We start from the raw sequence: 22,110 nt of genomic DNA, 5'->3' as shown, positions 1-22,110 counted from the left end.
CTTTTCAGAGGGAAGTTTTGACAGCGTGCAGTACAGGATCATTGATCTAAAAGTTCCTCTGTCTGTATTCCTGCAAAAGATGTGCTGTTTGATTCTGGATTCGAATAAATTACAGCGTGCTGGATGTGAAGGGAAGACTGTTCTGATGAACACATTTAAAAGCAACTTCGGGAGACTCAGAAATGGGCCACATATTGTTTTTAAGGACAGCATTTTTAGCAAGTGGCAGCTTGAAATTTGCACCTCTTGATGAAGCAAAGTCTTTAAAGCGTTTGCAAGAAGTCTAAGAATCCCTGTTTTTTGGGATCTGTTTGCCTACGTTTACTTCACTCTATAGATAGATTCAAAATTGGACAGTTTGGCTTCTTAAATAGTGAGATCTGGCACATCAGAAAGTCTTAATGGCAAACCAACTGCTGTGAAGTCAAGCGTACTCCTTAGCGTGAAGATGGGACCCAGATAGAAGTGTTTGTAATTGGTAGATTTTTTTTTTTTTTGTTGGTGTCCACCTGTGTGCTTCCTCTCTACATGTCAATTAAAAAAAAAGCTGGTCTTTGGTCAAATCCAGGATTAATTGTACCATGAACTTCCCCGCTCATCTCCTGGGCACCCTCCAGTATTTTCTGTTTGCTTTGGACCCAGCCTTTGTTTTTCACTTCGTGAGACTGGGTGGGGAGCATCTGCTTGCATGGACCATCTGCCTCGGGACTCAGGCCAGAGAAGAATGAGGGAAGGAGACGGGGAGGGAAGAAAATAGGGTGAGGCGAGGATACAGGGGACAGGGAGGGAGAGGTGGAGTAAAACAGTGACGGATGAACGGCGGGTGACTGATTGAGGTGTGGAAGGGAAACCGTGGAAGAGGAGTCAAAGCTGTGCCTGCAACTATAGGGACAGCGGAACATAAGGTGCTTGTTTATGATTGCTGAAGCCTTCTTTCATGTTTATATTTCCACCCGCAGGCTTGTTTATGCCACAGATTCACTCCATTTGACTTCCTTGGATAGAGTGCCAAACAGCGGGTGCCAACTGGGTGGCAACGCTTGGCCTCAGCCTGCAAACGTGTCCGTCTTTGTTCGTGCCAAGGTCATATTGAGGATAAACCACATTCCCTGGTGCCCGGAAAAAATAACAGAAAAGACAAGGAACTTGGGATGTTTGTCACCTTTCTGTTCAGAAAATCAAGTGGTTGTCAAGAAAAGTTCGATTTCCACACGAAGCAACTGTGAAGAAGTGAACGATCAATGACTGTTCTTCGCACACATCATTACATGGTTCAAGACGTTCGTCACTATGCCTCATTAAAACTTCATTTGTCGTTTTTTTTTATATGTCTTTATAGATATTTAATGATGTTCCTTGCTGTCACTGTGACAGTAAAGGAGTTTCAGTGAATGAAAGGTCCGCTGCCTGCTGTTTGTATGCTAATATGTTTTAATATAGACACGCGGTGAACTGACGCACCCGTCAAGAAGTTTCTTGCGTTTCATTTAAAAGCCAAAAATTGAACAGACTGGAAGGAAGAGGAACTCTGAAAAATGTCCATCTATTTTTAAGGCAGTGGTTAACTTTGAATTGCACTTACCTGCCTTTAAAGTCCATGCTGGCTTTGGCTCCAGCACCTTACAAATCCAGAGAATAGTCAGCAGGCAGCAGACGATGAATTTAGGTTGGTGATGTTGCCGAATATTTTTTTTTGCTTCCTCCATGACTTAGTTTTTGCATTAAGACAATTTAATTTGTTTTATTCCCCGATGACCGTATGGATCCTGCTGTTTACTGTTTTTCCCATTATTATGGAGTTTAGCTCTCATTTCATTCATCCTGCAAATAATCACAAACAGTGCGTTACTATGTGCATTTGAGATCGGCTCCAATGTGCGAACTTTGCCTCATCTCGCTCCCCCAGCCTTACCCTCCACTGAGCCTCATAAAAAACCAGTAATGGAACAAACACGAAAGAATCAGCCATATGTTCTAGTGAGATGGGTTTTTCCAAGGAGTCCTTGATGAAATTGTGTCAGAGCTGAACATCATACAGGCCATATGTGGAGGCAGGCCTGGCACGAGTGGCAACTGGAGGGTCCGTCTGTCTTTCTTCTCGTCCCGGTGGGGTGGGTTCAAAAGCCTCTTCTGGCCTTTAGTCCCTCCAAAAGTCCATATACCACTGCCATCGCTTTATATAGACTACACAATACCAAACATGTGTCGTTCCGATGGGAGATGATGACACGTCAGGCGTACGGACCTGAGCCATATGCTCTTTTTGGACCTGAAAATAGATCGGGAACATAACAGCTGTGTGTATTGAACAAATGTCAATAGGCTTATCTGCCGTGGATTAAGTAATTATCAGGAGATGTTTTTCAGTGTTATGTCAACTAACATTCAACCTTGAAAACCATGGAAGGAATTTCTCTGCTGCATGGTAGTCGTGGCATTCATGCAGTGTGCAAGGCTGACACCAAGTGGTGGCACCGAGACAATAGTGTCTCAGTGTAAAGATGAGCTTTTCACACACAAGTGCAAAGCTTCAAGCCTGCGTGCAGTGGACAGACGTCCTAGCACTGTGTCTTGTGTTATTTGCCTATTTGTATTGGCATTGTTAGACAGTCTCAATATGCCTTTTTACCTGTCGTTAAAGAAAGTGATTTGACGTACATATTTGGATTGTTTGTTCAGTTCACCACACCAAAATTCACATTTATGCAGTTTATTATCATAGAAACGAAAGAAAACCAGAATATATTCACAGTGAAGAAGCTGGAAAGCACATTTTGAATTGAATTCTTGCTTCAAAATGACTAAATCAATGATTAAAATAGTTAAATGACTGAATAATAAGATAATCATCAGCTAATTGTCTCAGCTCTGGCTGCTTTTACAGCTTCAGCTTTTTATTTTTTTTACATCAAACAAAATATGTGTATGTAGTTAAATGCAGCCCAGGTAATTATATGTGATTAACAGAGTCTGAGGCAACATGGAGAACCTGTAAGAAGCGATTTGATTGCTGGAAGTATTATTTAATACACTTAAAGTTTAGATAAAACAACCAAATTCATGGCTTATGTTTCATGATCCCATGAAGTCGTCAGCAGACTATTTGTGTGTTACTTGTCAGTAAATAAATAGATTCATTTTTTCTGTTGTGCCTTTGTCCAGATAATATAATATATAGATGACAGGTAACCTTCCTGATCTTTAGTCTATTCTGCTTTAGTAGTTAAATGGCAGCAAAAAAAAAAAAAAAAGCTGTCTTTGATGAGCAGAAAATGAGACTATCCCCAGAGAAAATGAAAGTGACCTTACAACACAAACCTTCAGATAGGCTCCATTCTTCTGTATGCTTCACTGCCACAGTGACACGCATCCTTACACAGAAGGTGCCCCGGTTGCCTCCAGGTGCTTGTATAGTCACCAGCGCAGAGTCTCTGTACATGCTGACCGATAAAGAGCCACTGTTATCTTCAGATAGCAGGCGCTGCGGCTGAATAATTTATGGAGGCATTCCAACACATTGACTCCGAAAACGCCACACAACCACAGAGGGCAGGGAAGTGGTAAAAGGTTCCGCGCGTGTCTCTGGAGATGTGTGCGCGTGTGTCAGGTTTTTTTTGCTTGTCTGAAAGTGCGCATATTGTGCGTAGCGTCGACACGTGCAGCTTTCTTTTAGCAGTGTGTCCCGTGTGTTGACTTCTTCCTGATAAAATGCCTTAGTGTCAGTCCCTTTTAACAAGTGGAAGAGGGAGAAAGTGAGAGAGGGAACAGGAAAAAGTTCACTGCTGGACCGTCGGCGAGATTCATTTTCATTGTGCTGACTTGCCCGTTTAGAAAGTGCTGAACCGGTATTCACGTAATAATTAACGCCGGTGCATAATTGAAGCATGATAATGAACAAATGCAGTGATTGACACATAATTGTATCCGCGAGGCTGTAAGTTGGGCATCGCGGCCCCGTTGTTCATTATCTTGTGTGACCTTTCGATTAGCCTTTGCAAGTGAAGCTGTCAATGTTTTGAACAGGCCAGTTGCATTGTGGGATCGCAGGACACACAAGCAGGCGAGGAAGGAAGCTTCTCGTAACACAAGGTTACATAAAGAAGTTACAGACACCTTTACTCCTGTAAATCTGACACTGATCTCGGCTGTCTCGTTGCCGGTACGTTCTCCCTCCTATCAGATTGCACAGCCCGCGGTTCAAGAGGCGATTGTATCGATTTCACGTCATCTTAAGTAAATAAGTGAACAACCACTGTTTCCGAAAGGACGCCATTATGCAGCGCTCGTGTTTCAAAACGAGAGAGCAAACAGATCCGGGATGTGCTGATTACATAGTGTGACGCTCTCCATCTTTAAATACTGCATTGCAGTTTATTCAATCCACAAGGTTGTTTCCCCTCATGCATTTTTGCTAATTTTAGCCGCCACTTTGGAGGACAAGGTCGCGGTGGGTGTGTGGGAAATCTGGAAGGGTGAGAGAGTGTGTGTGTGTGTGTGTGTTGGAGGGAAGCAGAGGGATGCACATTGCTCAGTGCATCGTCTGTCTGGCACTGCTGTGACGACCAGCTGACCCGCTAACACTGAACTGCAGGGTTTCTGACCACCATGACATTGGAGCAGGGAGGGAACGATGGCATCGAAAGCAGCAGCTCATTTCAAGCTATTGCAACAGAGAATAACGAGCACTCTGATTTATGGCTCCGACTTGTGACAGCATCTTTCGCAGGGTTCTGCAGTGGCTGTAGCTAGTGTGTGTGTGTGTGTGTGTGTGCGTGTGTTCACTGGGGATGGGTAGGCATGAGGCAATAATTTAAAGAATTTTAGAAATCCTAAAATGCAGTGTTTCCCGTCTTTGTTGCTTTTTTTGACAAATGACAGCCTCGACAAAACAAAAGAGCCAAAAATAGAAGACTTGACAGGCCAGAAATATGTGAATTTCAAGTGAATAAGTTATAATTGCTTAGAGTGTAATTGGAGCATGCAGCCTCTTCATGCACGTCAGTATCACAATAACAAGTCCAGGTATCTCATTGTAGAGGCGGTATGCCATATATATTATGAGCACACAGGTCTAGCTGTATACTGCAATAAAAATTTGAGCATCAAGGCAAAAAAAAACCTGTTTTCCTTCCATTGAGGCATTGAAAATATTAAGATTTTCCTTCTTTCTGGCTTCAGTCCATTTCTTTCATCTTTTCTGCCTTCATATCACAAACACGTGAATTAAAATAAGAATCTCACGCACAGTAGGCTATTAATTAAAACCTCTTCCACTGCAATGGCTCCGTGTTGGCCTAAGTTAATGTTTTGATTTCCAAAAGATTGAACATATAGGAGGCTCGGCTGCATCCCAAAGCACTGGCATTACACTTGAATAGTAAAGGCAATTAGTGAGCTCCACTTAACTAATGTGGTGCAGAACATTCAAAAAATAAAAGAGCTGAGTTCATGTTATGTTGCTGATGCTGCTGGGCGGCCACCTCCTTTGCTACGGGTAATGGCTTCGGTAATGGGCTATTGCATTATCCTTGTAAAGCTTTATGGAAATGCAGGGCTTGGTTCAAATGAGCCTGTTGTCTTAAATGTGTGTCTTCCATCACTTTATACTGAGACAGCAGGGTTGTTAATATTCCTTAAGCTTGTCCAAAATCACCCCCTACAACACTGAAAAGACAAGCGCCGCAGTTGGCCTTAAAGGGACAGAGGACGTAAACGTGTGTGAAGTTCTGCCAGGTACCAATGGTGGGCTGGGTCTGGATTGGGCCGCGTTGGACCCCTGGTAATCAGACAAACCCCTAAACTTTTGTATTTATTCAATGTGTTTGCTGCTTTGAAAGGGCAACGCATTTTAATGCAAACAGCACAACAGAGAATGTAAATTTGAGAAATAAGACCTGACCCAGGAACACACAGACTTTGCTCAGAAATGACCTGTGGCAAAATGGAAATGATATGATAATGCTCTGAATTATGCAGTAAAAGGTGAAGTTTGTGTGTGGCTTCGTGCGTAGCAGCGCCTCCGTGTTTGTGTGTGTGGTGAAATAATGAATGCCATGGGAAGGTGTTTTCTGCATTCTTTACTTCATGCACAGCAGCCTAATGAGTTGATGTATTTAACAGAGGAACAATTAAGAAAAAAAGAAGAAAAAACGAAACCACCTACACCTTTAAAAAAAAAAATCCATATTGAGTTAACAGAACTCTGTCCACTTTTTTGCATTTGTTAACTCTGTTGTTCCACTGCTGCTGTTCATGTGAGAAGGAATAAAATCCATTTTGTGCAGCGCTTCTTACTGCTGCTGCTGCCTCAAATGGCACCTCAGGCAGGCTTTGTCAGTGCTGGCAGCCTGGGACCACATCAGCTCCACTGAAGTCCTCCGAAGCACGCTGAGGCGATTGGGGAGTCACTTCTTTGCTTCACCAGGCAAAGTGCTCGCTGCTTGTGCTAAGGAGCCTATTGTGCGTAGATGCTTTGGCTTTCTTTAGCTGGTATATGTTCCCTAACCCTAACCCTAACCCGCAGTGCTCCCCCAAGAGCACTGCGCTTTCACCCAAACCTAACCCCAGGGCCAGGTCACAGTGGCAGCACGCTAAGCAAGGAAGTGCAGACTTCCGTCTCCCCGACACTGTTTTCCGGCACCTCTTGGTGTATCCCAAGACGTTTCCATGCCAGATGACATATATAATCTCTCCAGCATGTTCTGGGTCTACACCAGGATCTCGTACCAGTTGGACGTGCCCAGAAATCTCTAGTGGGAGGCAACTGGAAACTCATTTACTGCCTCCTTTTGATGCAAAGAAGCAGCAGCTCTGCTCCAACCTCCCTCCGGATGTCAGAGCTCCTTAACCTGTTGCCCATACCCCGTAAGAGTCAAGCAGTATTATCATTCTGTAATTTTGTTGTATGGCAAACATCAGTGCACAAATAGTCTTAGCTCCTGTTCAATGGCTTACACTGTAGCTACAGTTGCTCACTGCCAGTTTTGTCGATGGTCTGTCGATCATGGTACCCATCAATGCTGCATTTCATTCTTCAACAACCAAGCAGCAGTTGGTGCCCATCCCAGACGCACCACTAACTGTCCATATTTTTCGTATCATCTAGCTTTAAATCCGTGCCACACGAGCGGGCTGTCTGATCTGATTTCAGAACACATCACAGCAAATTCCTTCTGACATAGCCAATAGAGTGTCTATATTAGAGGAACAATGATTCCTGAGCAGTACAGTGTACTCAGCTGTTTGTAAATGTTACCCAGCATGTCATTATTTATTAATGAAGTTCTTATGCATTATTTGGGAACCAGGATGCACAGAGCTCCTTCAGCTGCATTTTTTGTTGAGCCTAAGGCTTGCATTAGTTGATTAACACTGCACTGAAATGTTGTTGCCTTATAATGTGACACTGTTTCCACACAGTACACAGCATATACAGTGTAACATAAGCATTCATTTGGAGTTATAACGAATGCAAGTGCAGTATTGACTCTACTTTTGAGCTCTTTTTTGGTCTCCAACAACTCATGAATTAAATATGTGTCTCTTTAGCATCTAAACGCTCCACTGTGCTCACCAGCTTGTTGCTAACCTCATCTGTCTGTTGTTTGGTGCTTGATAAGTAATGTATGGTGGGATAAAAATGGCTGCATGCTGCAAATGGAAAGACACTGCTAGCGGTGAGAGCAGGTCATAATTGCGGATTTTTTAATGCGAAAGAATAACTAGAGTAGTACAGACCAAAAGAAGTGGAATTACATTAACCCATTGCTCCGACCACTGCCCCTTTTACATACATGGAGTCCATATCAAAATATTAATTACAACAGCTTTAAGAAACTCTTCAGAAACCTGGTCTTGAATCAGAAGCCCTCTGTACCTGGCCTTGGAGTTAACTAGTACTCGACTGAAGTGGACTTGAATATCAATGTGCAGCAATGGCTTCTTGAATATAAATGATCCAATATATTGAGGGACAAAGCTTTCAAGCCCCTCTCCTTCAGGATGTGGATGTAGCTCAGGCTGCGCTCACTTAACAGGTGTCACCACAGAATCCATATCATACCGTAACACTGCGACCAATCTGTTCACTCTTTTCAATCAGGCGTGTGTCTAGGCCTGCTGGGAACGGATGGCTCTATTCCCAGCTCTCTGTCCAGGGCCCCCCTTTGTCTTCTCAGGTACAGAATATGCCTTGCTCATCTCTGGGGAAGCAATTAGATTTAGCTTTGCTGTCTCCCCTTCAGCATAACCATCTATCATTGCATGGTAGTTAATGTTATGTGCATATAAATGTAAGCTTAAGCTCATTTGGTGGATGACCAGGGACAAATCATTTGCATGTGATGCATGTAAATTTAGGACACTAAGTGTATGTCGTAGCAGAAATAAAACGATTGCTTTGAACAGTGCTGACATAAAGTCCAGTGCTGACATATTCTGGAAGACATTAACACAGTGGTTATAAATTAGTGGTAGTAAAGTGTATGCGGTAATGGCTGAGCTGTAGTATATCATCTTCAGCCAAACGCTGAAGTGCAGTTTTGAGAGGGCTGCAAAAATCCGCCTACATCTGCCCCCCAGATACGCTGATCGGCCACATCATTTTTTTTCTGTAATAAGTCTCTGCCATTAAAGGCTGACTTGTTAATTAAAATGAATCAAATCAATTTGGCACACACAGAGATCAAAGGGCAGAAAAAGGTGCAGGACGAGGGTCCTGGAGCCGGGAGTTTTAGGGATGTTTCTCCATGACATCCTACCAGCAGTGTTTGCCGTGAACTCTTTTCTGCAAAACTAATGGCATTCTCATGAGCCTTAGCTGTACTTTGTGGTTGTTACTAATAAGCAGATGTTAGCATGCTAAGTTGATGAACATGGTAAACATTATACCAAGGGGTGCACCGATCCACTGTTTTCAGCTCTGATCTGATTCTGAATTCTGACACTGAGTACATCTATGATAACAGTGTTTCATCACTAATCTGTGTACCTGATTGTGTGGTGATCATTCTTTTATGTGTTTGACAACATTGACTTAAACGTTGCTTTCCTAGCCGTGTAAAGCGAAATGTAACAAATACATACATGCATATACATTTACTGAATTATTAATGATTAAAATGATGGCATTCAATACCACATCGGCCCATTGTCACTGATACCTGATCCTGCTATATGGGTCCCTATCGGACCAATATCCGATATCAGTATCTGTGTTGGTGCGTCTGCAGTTATGCCTGTTAAACATCAGCATGCTAGCATTGTCATTGTGAGTATGTTTGTATGCTGACGTTACTATTAAGATTAAAGCACTGCAGTGCCAAAGTACAACCTGATAGAGCCGGTAAAGACACTTGTCTTTTGCCTGAATAAAGTGCAGTTTAAAACTGGCAAAAGTTCTATTAAAATCAGGAATTATCTGATCAAAGAATAAGTCAACAATACAATGAATCTGATGAGGCGTTCATTGTCAGCTTTTTTGATTCTTTTTCCATTTCAGTCCTTTCAAAGAAAGAGCTGATGTTCAGCACCCAGCTCTTCCCTTATGGAATAGTTTTACAACGTAGATTTTTCTGATTGTGACACTGATCTGTTTGAGGGAGTGGGTGTGTTAAGTGTGTGTGTGTATGTGTGGGGGTGGGGGGGTGTTGAAGGCTTTCATGTGTTTTAAGAGGCTCAAGGAGGATGATCAAAGGGATCCGATGTGAACGCAGCCCGACCAGCATCTTTGGCTCTCTCCTCTTCCTCTCATACTTAAATAAAAATGCACAAATAAGGTCTCCAACTTGAACCAGAGCCATAGTGTCTTCCAACAGTCCTCTCTCTCTCTCTCTCTCTCACTCATTCACTCTCTCTGCTTCACAGAGCGATCCTCACTCTCTTCTTCCTCCTCCTCCTCCCACCCCCTTTCACACTCTGTTGATCAGCTCAGGAAAGGGACAGTGCTTGCGTGAAACCTGAGGATCACTTGCAGACTGAGGAAGCAGAGAGAGCGTGAGCCTGATCGTGCTTGAGCCTGTGAAGCAAGGTAAGATGAAGCTCAGAGGGACAATTGATAACAGTTAGGACCTCAATTTCTGTGTGTTGGAGGATAGAAATTTGCGATCCTGAGAGCAAAGCAAAAGCCCTCCGGTCAGACCGGCTGCATGATGGGTGTGAGGTGTGTTGATGTCTGAAACTTCTGCTCTTGAAATGGGACCTTCTGGGGCATTGTAATCATAGTACTGAATGAGGTAGGGTACCTTGAGGTCATGTTTTATTTAGTAGCGTCATAAAATCTTCTATGTTTGACCCAGGGAGAGTGATCTGGAGACATTCAGGATATTTGCTGGTTTCATTTGAAAATCTCTTAGAGCAAGGCAGATCACAGGCAAGGGATCACTGCTTGCCAGTTTGCATTAAGACTATCTGCTCGGTATGTTTACTTTCACCATCATGGGCGCTGGAATAGCTGGAGGAATAACTTGCCTTCTTGAAAAAGACGAGCAGTTTCCAGTTCCAAAAGGGCACGCTGAAATGTCTCGCATTTCATTATGGCCATGCATAACTGGGGGCAAAAAAAACCTCCCTAATTAGCATGTTCTCAGGTGTATTGCCTGAACTTCTAACAGTTTGTTTTGCACGCTGCAGAGGCTGTAGTTGTTTGTGTTTGAGTGTTTACCAAGAGGATGTGAAGGGGTCATCATTTGAATCATGAGGCTAAGAATAATCGTGTTTAGAATTACATTTCCGGCCGACTCGCAGCCCTTTGAGAAGTACCCAGATGACTAGGCCTTTATCTGCACAGGATTTACTCGCAAATCATGCAACGCTGTATTTCAAAATAGAGACGTTCCAGCCATGTGTACACCAACCAAGAGGACCCAGTGGAGGGAAGACCTGCAGCATTTCCGCAAAGATGGCTTCTCCAAGAAAGTCCTGCTCAACTGCTGCCTGGTGCGGCGCATCATCACCTGGGCCTCCCCGAACCCTAAAGGTACAAAAACCACAGTTGTAGGGGTACAGATAAAAGCTATGCAGAACCGAGGCGGTGCACCTCATCCACGTGAATGTGATTTAACCCACTCTCATTCACACTGTAAGATAATTGGCTGTCAGCTCCTCAGTCGGGTTTGTCTAGATTTCAAGACACTGCCTGATTAAAATGAGCTGCAAAAGATGAACAAAATTAAGATGAATGACTTTGACGAGTGATTATATCTGGTGGCTTTTAAATAATGAAAAGTAGGGTACCTTCACATTCAGAGTGAGCTTCCTAGTGAGCACGTAAAGAAGATATGGTCTCTGCAGCAAAAAAGGGGAACAGCTGTGTCTTTATGGCTGTGTGTGGTCAGTGCTCAGATGGCCGAGGGGACTGTAAAACCAACACAAGTAAAATATCAGCATTTTACAGAGGGAAGGAACATTTTTGCAGGGCTAAGTACAGAATTTATGCGTTTGTGTAATAGAACAGTTGGTGCCTGTTGAATCTGGCAATATTATGCACGGGGTGGATTGATGAGGGCAGAAAAATGAATGCAGGGTCGATAATGCATTCATCACATCATTTATTTCAAAAACAAGGCGGAAATAGCGTTTAGTGTACTTAAAGTCAGTTTAGTAAGCAGTACGTTACCCAGAGAAAGTTGTCTAAACTGGAGATCGAAGTTCCAGATGTATGTCCAGGGAATGTCAGAAGTACAGCTGGCCCTGAAAGAGGACCGCAGTAACGACTGAGGATAAACTGATTACACGTATTTAAGATTGAATTGAACGGTAACACGATACACCCATTAAATGTGCTATTAACCTGAGATTTGACCAGACCAAATGGAACAAAAGCGCCAGAGTGCAGAATGCACTCGGTCCAAAAAACACTCAGGCTGTGGACGACATCTAAAACATATTCATGCGCTATTGATCAGTCGTCCTTTCGCCTCATAGCAACAGCAGAATTTATGATTTTTCGGGAGTGAGAAATGATCAGAGCGGCGTTGCGCCACGCGTCACAGTCGACAGCTCCAGTAAATTCATTCACTTTGAATGTGGATCGGTATTGATTACTTCTTGGGTGATATATTCACAATGGCCACATAGCCTTAGAAAACAGGATTAATAGCTACATTTCCTTGCGAGTGGAAGAGGCAACATATCAAGCGGTAGAACACAGAGGGAAATCACTGGCAGAGGCCATTAGGTCACATTTCAAAACACCAGAGCCCCTTTTCTTAAATGAGGAAATCATTTAAATGTCTGTTTTTTTTTATGTAGTTCTATTATGAATAGCAGATTTCTGAGAGCTTGGATTAGATGTTGGCATAAAAAAACATGGCTACCTTTCTTGTAAAATATTTTTTTTCTTCAGTTTGGCATTTATGCACATAAACTGTGGGTATGGGCATATTTTAAAACGTGATACTTGCTCTTGTGTGTGTTTGTTTGGCCACAGTACAAAGTCTTCTTCTTCTTCCCTTATCTGTTTTTATTGTTGCTTTTCATTAGTTCCACATGATTGTGTTAAAAGTCAGTGACATGTCAAGCATTACCGTAATACGTGGAGCTTTTTGTAATTGGCAGGTGCTGTTCCACATTGATATGCCTTGTCAGATTAACGTGTTGTGTTCGGATGTGATTCAGGGTGCTGTTCAACAGTCGTGAATGTCACTGTTGGGACTAAATGACATCTGCAGGGAAGATTTTTCTGCAGGGGAAAACAACAACAGAAAGACTCCAAAACAGCTGTTCTTTCCATGAATAAGAGATGAGAGATTATGCATATTCACCTTTCGCCGGAAAAAGAAAGCTTTTCTCATTCTGTATTGATTAGGTGGGGGCAGGTGCAGGTTCTTGATCACATAATCAGGATAGTTTCTTCTTGTTTGTAGCCCAGGGTCGGCCCCTGTTTCGTGCGTCTGCATGCATGCGAGTGCGTGCACCTGCACAGTTGTCATCTGGATCTATCCCTCTAATAACATGCATGCTGGCAGCCACAGCTGGAGCCACACCGGGACCCAGGTGTTTCTGTCAGGCCCATTTTGAATTAGACAGAGCATTTATTCAGACTTTCATTCCTCTCGCTGCTCCCTTTTTATTGGAAAACATGCAGCCTCCATCCCAGGGTAGGTCGCATTTTCATACCGCCTGAAGCTGGAGCTGAAACAGGAACACAGCACTGCGAATGACAATAACTGTTTCCAGTAGAATTGCAGCAATGGAGTTAGGAACTTTATTTAGGTTTGAAATTGAACTTTGACTTTCCAAACGTTAACTGTTTCTTCTTTGTCTAATGTCTATGTTTAACACACGCATCAAGAAAACCATGGAGAGCGAACACAGGAACAATAACGTAACAGTTATTTTGGATTTTAAGCCTTCTCTCCGAGCATATGCAAGGTGTTTTCGTCATTAGGCGTTGTCTCGAACTAATAATATTATCCCCTGGTGTTGCCCAGAATAACCTCCCAGCATGCAGGCGTTCACACTATAAACCTGCCAGGTGGCAATCGTACCCTCCGGATGTTGGAGCAGTCTCCAGAAAATGAGCACGCTCACCAAAGCAGGTGTTTCTTGAAATACACCAGCCCCATGTTGTGCCCACGGGACAGACGTCTGCTCCGAGGGACTATTTTACAAAGTCCCGCTGTCTCTCTGACATCCTCAAATGGGTCAGCTGTTTCAGCCACTGAGGGAAATAATGACATGCAGTAGTGCATGTCCCAAATGTTTCTGGCCTGTTTTTGGATCAGGTATTTGTGCAGCCAGGTTCAAATTTACTGTTGTGTAGCAAAGATAATATTGAAGAAAAATTACTTTTTTCTGCAAGAATTAGAATTTGTTAGTGTCCCCTTTTATGTAATTTAACTCCTTTCATTCCAGACAGTTTATTGTTGAAACACAACACTGTACCTCATCTTTTCTGCCAGCAGAGGGCAGCAAGCTACAGATTAAATGAATGGCTGCTTGGTGTAGTGTTTGCTGCATTCAAAGCACTTAAGGAGCAGTGCCTTGAATAAGATACAATTTTGCCAAAGAGTGAATCATTTCATTTGGTGCTGCCAATATTACATAGTATGCATAATTGAACATGTATGTCATTTGCTGCAGCAGCGCCTCAAATCCACCAAAAGAACAACACTAATATTGTTAAATAAATATTGTTTACCTGGCTTATGTGCAAACGCCGGCACAATATCAACACCAGTGCAGTCAATATAATACAATATAATCTAATACAACAACACTGCAAGATGCCCCCCCCCATACATCACGTGTCTTTTAAAACTCAGGTGGTGATACTGTCATAAATTCAGTCAATGCACTGCACTGCAGTAGCCCCACATGCACTCAATATAACTGGGATGTGTTTCTTAATATTGAAATATTAAGCACACATGAATGCTCAGCTCGCATTCTGCTTTCTCTTCAGACATCCAGCACATCGCGCAGAGTATCGTTATTTTTCTGACTGGTCGAGAACCGTTTGTGTATTTTGCTTCTTTATCTCCTTTGTTGTGCTGTTAAAGATAATATTCTACATGCATCCAGTGTAACAGCGGCTGCTTCGCTCAATGGAACATCTACAGCGCGGTGCCATTAATTCCCACCTTAGCCAACACACCTTTGCACTCTCTGGCTATTGCTTCTCTCAGATCTGTGCCATAGCTTTAGACATGCAATCTGAGTTGCTGTTACCCAGTTTCTTCTTATATACATCCACGTGCGTGCTCCACTGCTCTCCATGGCTTTACCTTGCGAGGCCATAAGCAGCAGAATCCCACCACCTTGAGACTGCATGCCAGGGTCATGTCCTTCAAGCAGCACAGGAATGCCTGAAGATTGATTTATTTAATGTCAACGCTAATGAACCCTCACGAGGAAGCTGTGAATTCAATGTTCTTTTGTCGTCAGCCTAAAAACCTCCGGCTTTTTTTGAATTCCGCACGCGTCAGGATGTCTTTGTGATAACTTCATGTCGCAATCCCACTGCTTCTCGTCACTGATTTGAATTAATTGCTGAAGAGCTTGCTCGCGGCGTGAGGCCACATGCAGCAGTCCGACACCATGGTGAGAAGCATTGCTGAAAGGACCCTTAAACCTTGAGAAGAAACACCGGTCACCGCAATGCTCTGCTTTGGAGAAAATGTTAAATATCATTAAGAGCTTCCTGGGGTGGTTGTCCTTGATGAGTGCAGTGGGAAGGATTTATTTTTTTTCAATCAGAAATCACAAATTGGCTCGTCGGTCTAGATCATGTGTCCTGCTTTTGGAGAAGCAACTCACTTTCCATTTTAATCTATTTCCCCACTTGGTCAAGAGTGCAGGCCTCTGTAGATGTAAGGTGAAAATGGAAAAAGGCAATGATGGATTAGAGGGGGAGTTGACGCAGCATGTAGCCTCTCAGTTCGGAGCAGAGGGGAAGAAGAGCGATTGCCGAGGGACTGCTGGCTGCCTGCGATGCAGACATGTCCTAACTGTTGTCATTTATTTGATTCATATGTTCTAGAAATGGTTGGTAGATAGTGAGGAGGCAAGGATCCAACGGTGATGCTTCTCCCTGATATTAATCTTATTCATGGAGCTAGCTGCTACTGGTGACAGCCATAGAGAAAGTACTGCACTTTGTTTACAGCAAGTGCACTCAGAGAATCATGAATTTGTAGAAATGCCTTGGCCAGTGTGTTTTGCATCTCTGCATACTTAGAATCTTGCATATTTTATTGGTGCATTAAAGTTGATGTTTCCAGTGCAGAAAATAAGTTTATAGTCATCACTGCCTTATTAACAGCTGAAAAGCTTTTGTGCTGGTCATATACAATGCTCTCCAAAACAATTCTATAAATGGCTCAAATGTCACCCGTCCGAAGCACCCGTGATTCGAGAAGCACTTTCCATTATGTCACACGACAGTGAGCCTCGCGTTCTCTTTCTCAGACTTGGCCACGACCCACACGCCTCCGTTGATAAACAGGGATTAGCAGCTAATAGCCAGGGATTAGCCAGAGAGGAGGCGACCCCAGCGATCCATGTTGTTTGTAAAACACCTTCAAGTAGCCTGTTGACAGACAATAACTCTCACACTCCAGTCGGGTCCGTTGGATGCAGCTGACTGCGTGGTCCAACACGTGACAGCTCGCTGGTAACCAACCCGGCTCCTTTTGTCTGAGCTATACCAGGAACTCATTGTACACATCATTAAATATGCAATTGTTGTCGCATGCGGGGGTTTTTCCACAGACTTGGTAACTCTTTGAAAAAGTAACTTCTTCAGTTTCCTGACAGTGGGCGAACTCCGTGTGCTGATGAATGTTATGGTATAGAATCAAAAGCTCCAAAACGGTGACGAAATGGATAATTATAATATGATAATCAATAATCAATCAATATTAATCACGATTTTGAGTTTGATGAGTATCCTCAATAACATCTAAATGTAAACATTTGACATTGCAAACATGCTTCATCTGCCTTGACAAAAGCATACAAGTTAGCTTTCATTGTACCTCATTAAAATAATGGTGCAGTTGCTGTTATGGGACCTTTTCCGGTGATGATGAAGATTTGTCGTGATTTGCGTCTTGGTTCTGTAAACTTACGGCCGATCCTGCAGACCGTCTTAGCGTTTCCTTGTCGCCTTTGAGATATCCAAAGCACTTCTGTGTAACTGACCGCTCACTGCGACGTTATATCCCTCCATATTCAATAAAAATGTCCAAAACGTATGATTATTGGTAGAAATTTTATTGCATCCCCCGTCAAGACGATCAGCAGTGAAGTATCTTCCACCAGGTGACTGTTCCCTGTTTAATGGAGCAGGAAAGACACCACAGAGACAGCAAGGCTCCTTATCTACCTGCAGACTACAATATTAAGTCTGGAAAAAGTTGGTGTGAAGTTGTGAATGTCATTAATCATCAACTGCTTCTGCATAACTTAACTTGGCCACCTTCATTTCCTCACACGTCCTCCTCTGTCCTCCTGTCTGCTGGTGAGACAGCTGTATGCTGGTAACCTACTTCAGTCAAGTGTTTGTATTCTAGCAGAGGCCCGGGCCCTCTATAAATAGGCCCTCCTGATTGATACCCGGTACAGTGAAACCTCGTAAGCCTTTGGCTGCCGTGGGGCAGAAATGACTTTCTTGTGTCTGTGTCACTCGGCTTGAACACACCTGTCCCTGTCACGGTCTAATTTATCTCCCCTGGCTGTTTGTCAGGCAGCATCCAAGCAGCAGGCAGAGGTTCGCTGCCAGGCCTAAAAGAGCATGCAAGTTCATTCATGTGCCCCCCTGAGATCGCCTCTAATAAGGTGTGATGTGTTTAATGTTCAATGTGAAGGATGAGCATCTCAGGCCGAGCATAATTAGGTATGTCTGGATATTTTAATGCTTTGAGGAGAGACATTTTAAACAAAGCTCTAACATTTCCTAATTAAAATAACACTGTACACTTCGAGTCTATACCCAGTTCATTAAATTTCTACTTAGCTTGAAGCAGCTGATTGGAGTAAATCAAAGTACTCAGGAGTCGCATTTGTAGCAAGCTTTATGTTGCTGATTTGAACAGTCACGCCCTGCTTTAATCGGCGATACCACAGATCAACTTGGGACAGGTCTATCACAATCTATTGTGAAACCATACGTTAACTGGAATGCAGCATTTTGCCATGACAAACATGTCAAATGACATTTTAGTGACAAGTCTAGCACAAGGTGTGAGCACTGTCCCAGATGGCTGCATCAACCTGTCACTGTGGGAAGAAACAGAAATAAGATTGAAGTCCTACTGGGAGCATTGCAGTGAAACTGCCGTCCAACAATGCACCTGCCGACAGATTGGTCCCAGAGGACGGGGTGCATGCTGCTTAGACTGTGTCTGAGGGTTGCACAATAGAAAAGACGTCATTATTAACATGCCATTTTGGAGTTGTTTGGATCGATTTACCGCAAATTTGATTGGCATGCCGCTTATTTGGCACTGAAAAATCCGTCTTTGAAGGATTGAAGGTGTGTTTATATATTTTTACTCATTCAGTTTTTCACTTACAGACTCAAAAATAATTGTTATTTGTGAAGTCACATCAAAGCTGTGCAGAAAACGGTAGATTCATTATGCAGCTCTAATCAGTTACCATGGTGAGCAACAGGATTCAAATGAGAGCGCAATTCCTCTCCAGTGAAAGTGAACTCAGTTGGCAGATTTCAAGGTGCCTGATGAAAGACTGAAGTTAAAACACCTCAGAGTTCACTGTCTGGCTGTCGGAGTTTTAATGTGCTCTATAAAGATCGCGCCTAAAAGCAGGTCGATGGCGGGAATATATTTGACATTAACATCTTTACTAATCGAGATAACGGTTTTGAAATGATACCACAGTAAAACTCATCCATTTGGAAGTGAAAGTTCTGGTGGCTGTATTGATTCAGCATTCCAAACAGCGTCATTACACGAGCGCGTGACTTGTAGTTTGTTTTCCAGTGACTGCCTCTCGTCTGATAGAGTGTGCTTTCTTCACTCCTAATTGCAGCTCTTTCTTTGGAGGAATAAATATTTGCTTTGCACTCCGGAGTCAGACCAAAATGAATAATTCAATGATGGTAACATTGTAACCTCATTAGGAAGGCAAATCACCACCCCGGTAACAGAGGAGACAGGCTCACCTGTGCGCATCTCCTCACTATCTGTCCTGTACTCCGATGTGCACACTGATACAAATGGAGAGGTCTTGCTGTTTCTGGACTTCATTAGTAAAAACCAACAAAGCAAGAGCCCACAAACTGAGCAGGAAAGACTAAAGCACAAGTTGCACAAAACTCAAATGACATTCTGGGAGGCTGTGAAGAAGTCCTGCCTTCTAGGTGGTTTTAATGCTGTTGGCATTTAAATGCTCTCACAGTTTTAACTGTTGAACTGGAAGTCCTTCATGTGCCAGTACCCTGCAGTTGAGCCCGTGAGACTCACTGTGGAGCTGGAAGAGACCTCTCAAGCCCAGTAATGCAGAGCGCCGAAGCCAAGAGGGACATCTGTGAGCAGATACACGCTGGACGGTGAAGAATAGGAAGACAGGGAGAGAGACACGTGAGACAATAGAGAAGTCGAGAGAGAAAAGGGGAGAGTAATTAGCGGGAGAAAGAGTGGAAGGAATAGATAAGGACAGCGCATGCACAGGAAGAGAGACAGAGACAGATGGCTGAAGGTGGGAGCTCTGTCCGAAATGCCAGAGAAAAGTTACACATTCTAGCTGGAAGCTGGCAGGCTGCAACAGAATGAGAACCTGCTCCTCTGAGACACGAGCAGGGATCTGCTGAAAAGACTGGAGTCTGCAGCAGCCAGACTGATAAACCTGGACACGTTTGACAGGAGCCGAGCCACTGCAGCGCCCCTTATATTAGCCTCTCCCAGAACATCCAACACAAGGAGGAGGAAATCAGCAAGCTAACATGCTTACCGTGACAACGTTTAGATGCTAATGTGTAGCAGGTATAGTGTTTGCTGCTCTATGTTCACCTGAAATTAACATGCTCACATTTGCTACTTATTTACTTTTGATGTTCCTTTCAGTTGGATGCTGGAAGAAATCACATAGTTATATCATTACGGAAATCAGAGGAGGTATTGACGATGGTATTTACAAATTTCAAACAATACTGAGCACTATGTCGGACATACAGTAAAGGTTGTAGCCAGACTGAAACACCAGCAGGTGCCTGCACCTTGATCGTCCTTGAAGAATTCCATTTTTGATGCTGTCATAGAACTTAGTGTGAAAGAAAGCTCACCTTTATGTCAAAGTCGAGGTCCTTTTCTTGCTGTACAATTGGAAATTGGTGTCTTATTAGTTCCTTGGTAGATCAAATCCAGAACATTCTTTTTAAATGGCACTTCTGGGTTTTTTTCTCACTTTCACAGAGAACAAGGTGGGAGATTTCTCACCTATGCAGCTACACATTAAGGGCAATCTCTATATTTGCTGCTCCACTAATGGCACCAGGCCCATTTTTTGTCTCACTTGAGGCGAGTATCAGCGCTCCCAACGGACAGGGCCGACACACTCTTAAGTAGCTGTTGTAGTTTGTGCATGTCGGCCTATCAGCGGATGTGCACCCTGCAAGAATTAGGTCAATAAACCACACCAGGCGTCCTGCAAAAAAAAACCAAACAAAATGAGGTCATGGAAAAGAGAAGGCTCTCAGCTGGCCTGCAGAGCTTTTTAGCATGGCACAATATACGCTTTGTTATGACAGTTAACTCCGTCTTAACACTAACAGAGTCACTCGGCAGAATAAATTGTACGCGTGAGTTCTTGCTGGGTGTTTGACATTATGGAACCTGCTTAAGTAACAGCACCTATTATGGAGTAATAGTGTTTTTTCATTCCACTCAGACCGCAGCGCGCACGCCTGGATTCATGCAAAATGTTCAGCATCTTTAAATTATTAACAGGACCCTTCGATCCTCAAATAGTTTGTTTATATTAGTAACACTGAGTACATCATTCATACATCATGCAAACAGTGTTGAATGAGCTGAATTGTTTACAAAGAAACATGAACTCTTCTCCGGGAACTGCGAGTTGAGACAACGGCACCTTTTTGTAAAACGGGACATTAGCCCACCACATAATCCTCTTGTGATGCATTTCCTCGTACTTATAGGAGTGCTTACTGGCAATCCACTTCTACTGATGAATTTCAAACGTGATGGCCTCCCAGTAATTACAGTACTAATGATCATTTGTACTGCATGGCGGTGGGTGTAATCTTCCTATTCCCATGGCAGCGACTAAATTGTTTTATTTTTCTCATCTTCAAGGCAGCCATTCAGTAAATAGCTTTTTGCAAGAAAGAATAGTGTTGTGCCCCCACTGTTAGAAGGTTCAGATGAAGCCTTCATGTGCAGCTGCAGAATAAGTGAATTAAAAGTTAGTTGATGAGGTGAGCGTGGTACATTCGGAATGCGGCGTGTTTCTCTCCTGCCACAAGTCGTTTCACACAAGTCGTCTTTGGAGGTGCGCAGTCATTTAAAATAATCTCATATCCAGGAACACCTTGCAGTTGATGCATTTGGATAATAATGTTTCTATAAGACGACGCTACTATAGAATGGATTTAGATGCCAAGATACCAGAGCTGCTATCTGGGGGGGATTTTTCAAGAAAACAAAGTCCCGTCTTGTGTTATAGAGGAAGGTAATTCTCCCACAGCAGTGGGAGGTTGGCACTTTGATTTGCTCAGTGCGTCTTTGCTCTGGGCTGGTTAATAATAGAGACAACCATACACCAAATCCTAATTGTTCCCAAGGGACTCCGTATTACTTTACTGGTGATTTAAGGGCAACTGAATAATTTAATATTGAAGGTTATATCATGGCGGAACTACTGTACATGGCCTCCTGTTTTGATTACCTTAATAATATGGAGCATGCTTGGCCACATTTCTCTTGCAAATGCCATTTCTAATGCTACGCACGGTAAAATATTTTCTGGCTCTTGGGACCCGAGTTCAACACGGCTGTGAGTTACTGTAAATGAAGTTTGAATATTTACATCAGCTGAACACAAATACCGATAATGAAACCATTAAGATTAATTAACATCCTCTGTTCAGTAATGATAGCAGTTTAAAAAGTTTTGAGCTTCAAAAAAAAAAAAAAACCCTAATCATCCCCTTAAGGTACATGCTGGCCTATTAGAGGGATCTCCAATTAAATAGGTCTCATGAGATAACTGTGGAGAATATATAAAACCACGAGCCTCCCTCTTTGATCCTAAGCAATTATTCATGTACATGTAGGCTTTTTTAAAAAAAAACAAAAAACAAAAAAAACATTTGTGTTTTATGTAGAATTTTAATGCATCGTTTTTTAATTGTTAAAAAAAACATGGCGTATTGGTACCACCAGCAAGCATTAGCCACTAAACATCTCCATGTTTGCATTGTTGATGTTAGCTTTTAGCTCAAAGCACCATTGCGTCGACAGCCGTATGTGGCTGTAGGCTGTGGACTCTTGTTAAAAGGCTGAAGTGGGATCATCATATACTGCATCTCTCGTCGACACTGACTTGTCCTGTCAGACGGGGGTTGAGCCTGGTTATGTTCTGCAGTGTAATTCTGCCTTTTTTAAGTGCTCCCTCAGTTGCTAT

The 22,110-nt window shown here is 43.0% G+C and overlaps 1 protein-coding gene across 3 annotated transcripts in view; it reads left to right on the top strand.

The window, feature by feature from the left end:
* Positions 1-22,110, top strand: part of kcnip4a (potassium voltage-gated channel interacting protein 4a) — a 119,513-nt gene that overhangs the window by 3,004 nt on the left and 94,399 nt on the right. The window contains exons 1-2 of one of the 3 annotated variants that reach the window (XM_076725205.1): positions 9,869-10,027; positions 10,827-10,975. The exons of the other annotated variants lie outside the window; for them this stretch is intronic. Coding sequence (XP_076581320.1) covers positions 10,840-10,975 — 136 coding nt within the window. The 5' untranslated portion in view covers positions 9,869-10,027; positions 10,827-10,839. Of the gene's footprint in view, positions 1-9,868; positions 10,028-10,826; positions 10,976-22,110 lie in introns of those variants that run through there. 3 annotated transcript variants of the gene reach the window in all.

Source organism: Chaetodon auriga, chromosome 24, assembly GCF_051107435.1.
Source record: "Chaetodon auriga isolate fChaAug3 chromosome 24, fChaAug3.hap1, whole genome shotgun sequence".
NCBI classification, from domain to species: domain Eukaryota; kingdom Metazoa; phylum Chordata; class Actinopteri; order Chaetodontiformes; family Chaetodontidae; genus Chaetodon; species Chaetodon auriga.
The sequence above is the reverse complement of the archived record's forward strand: the minus strand, read 5'-3'. Positions and strand labels throughout refer to the sequence as shown.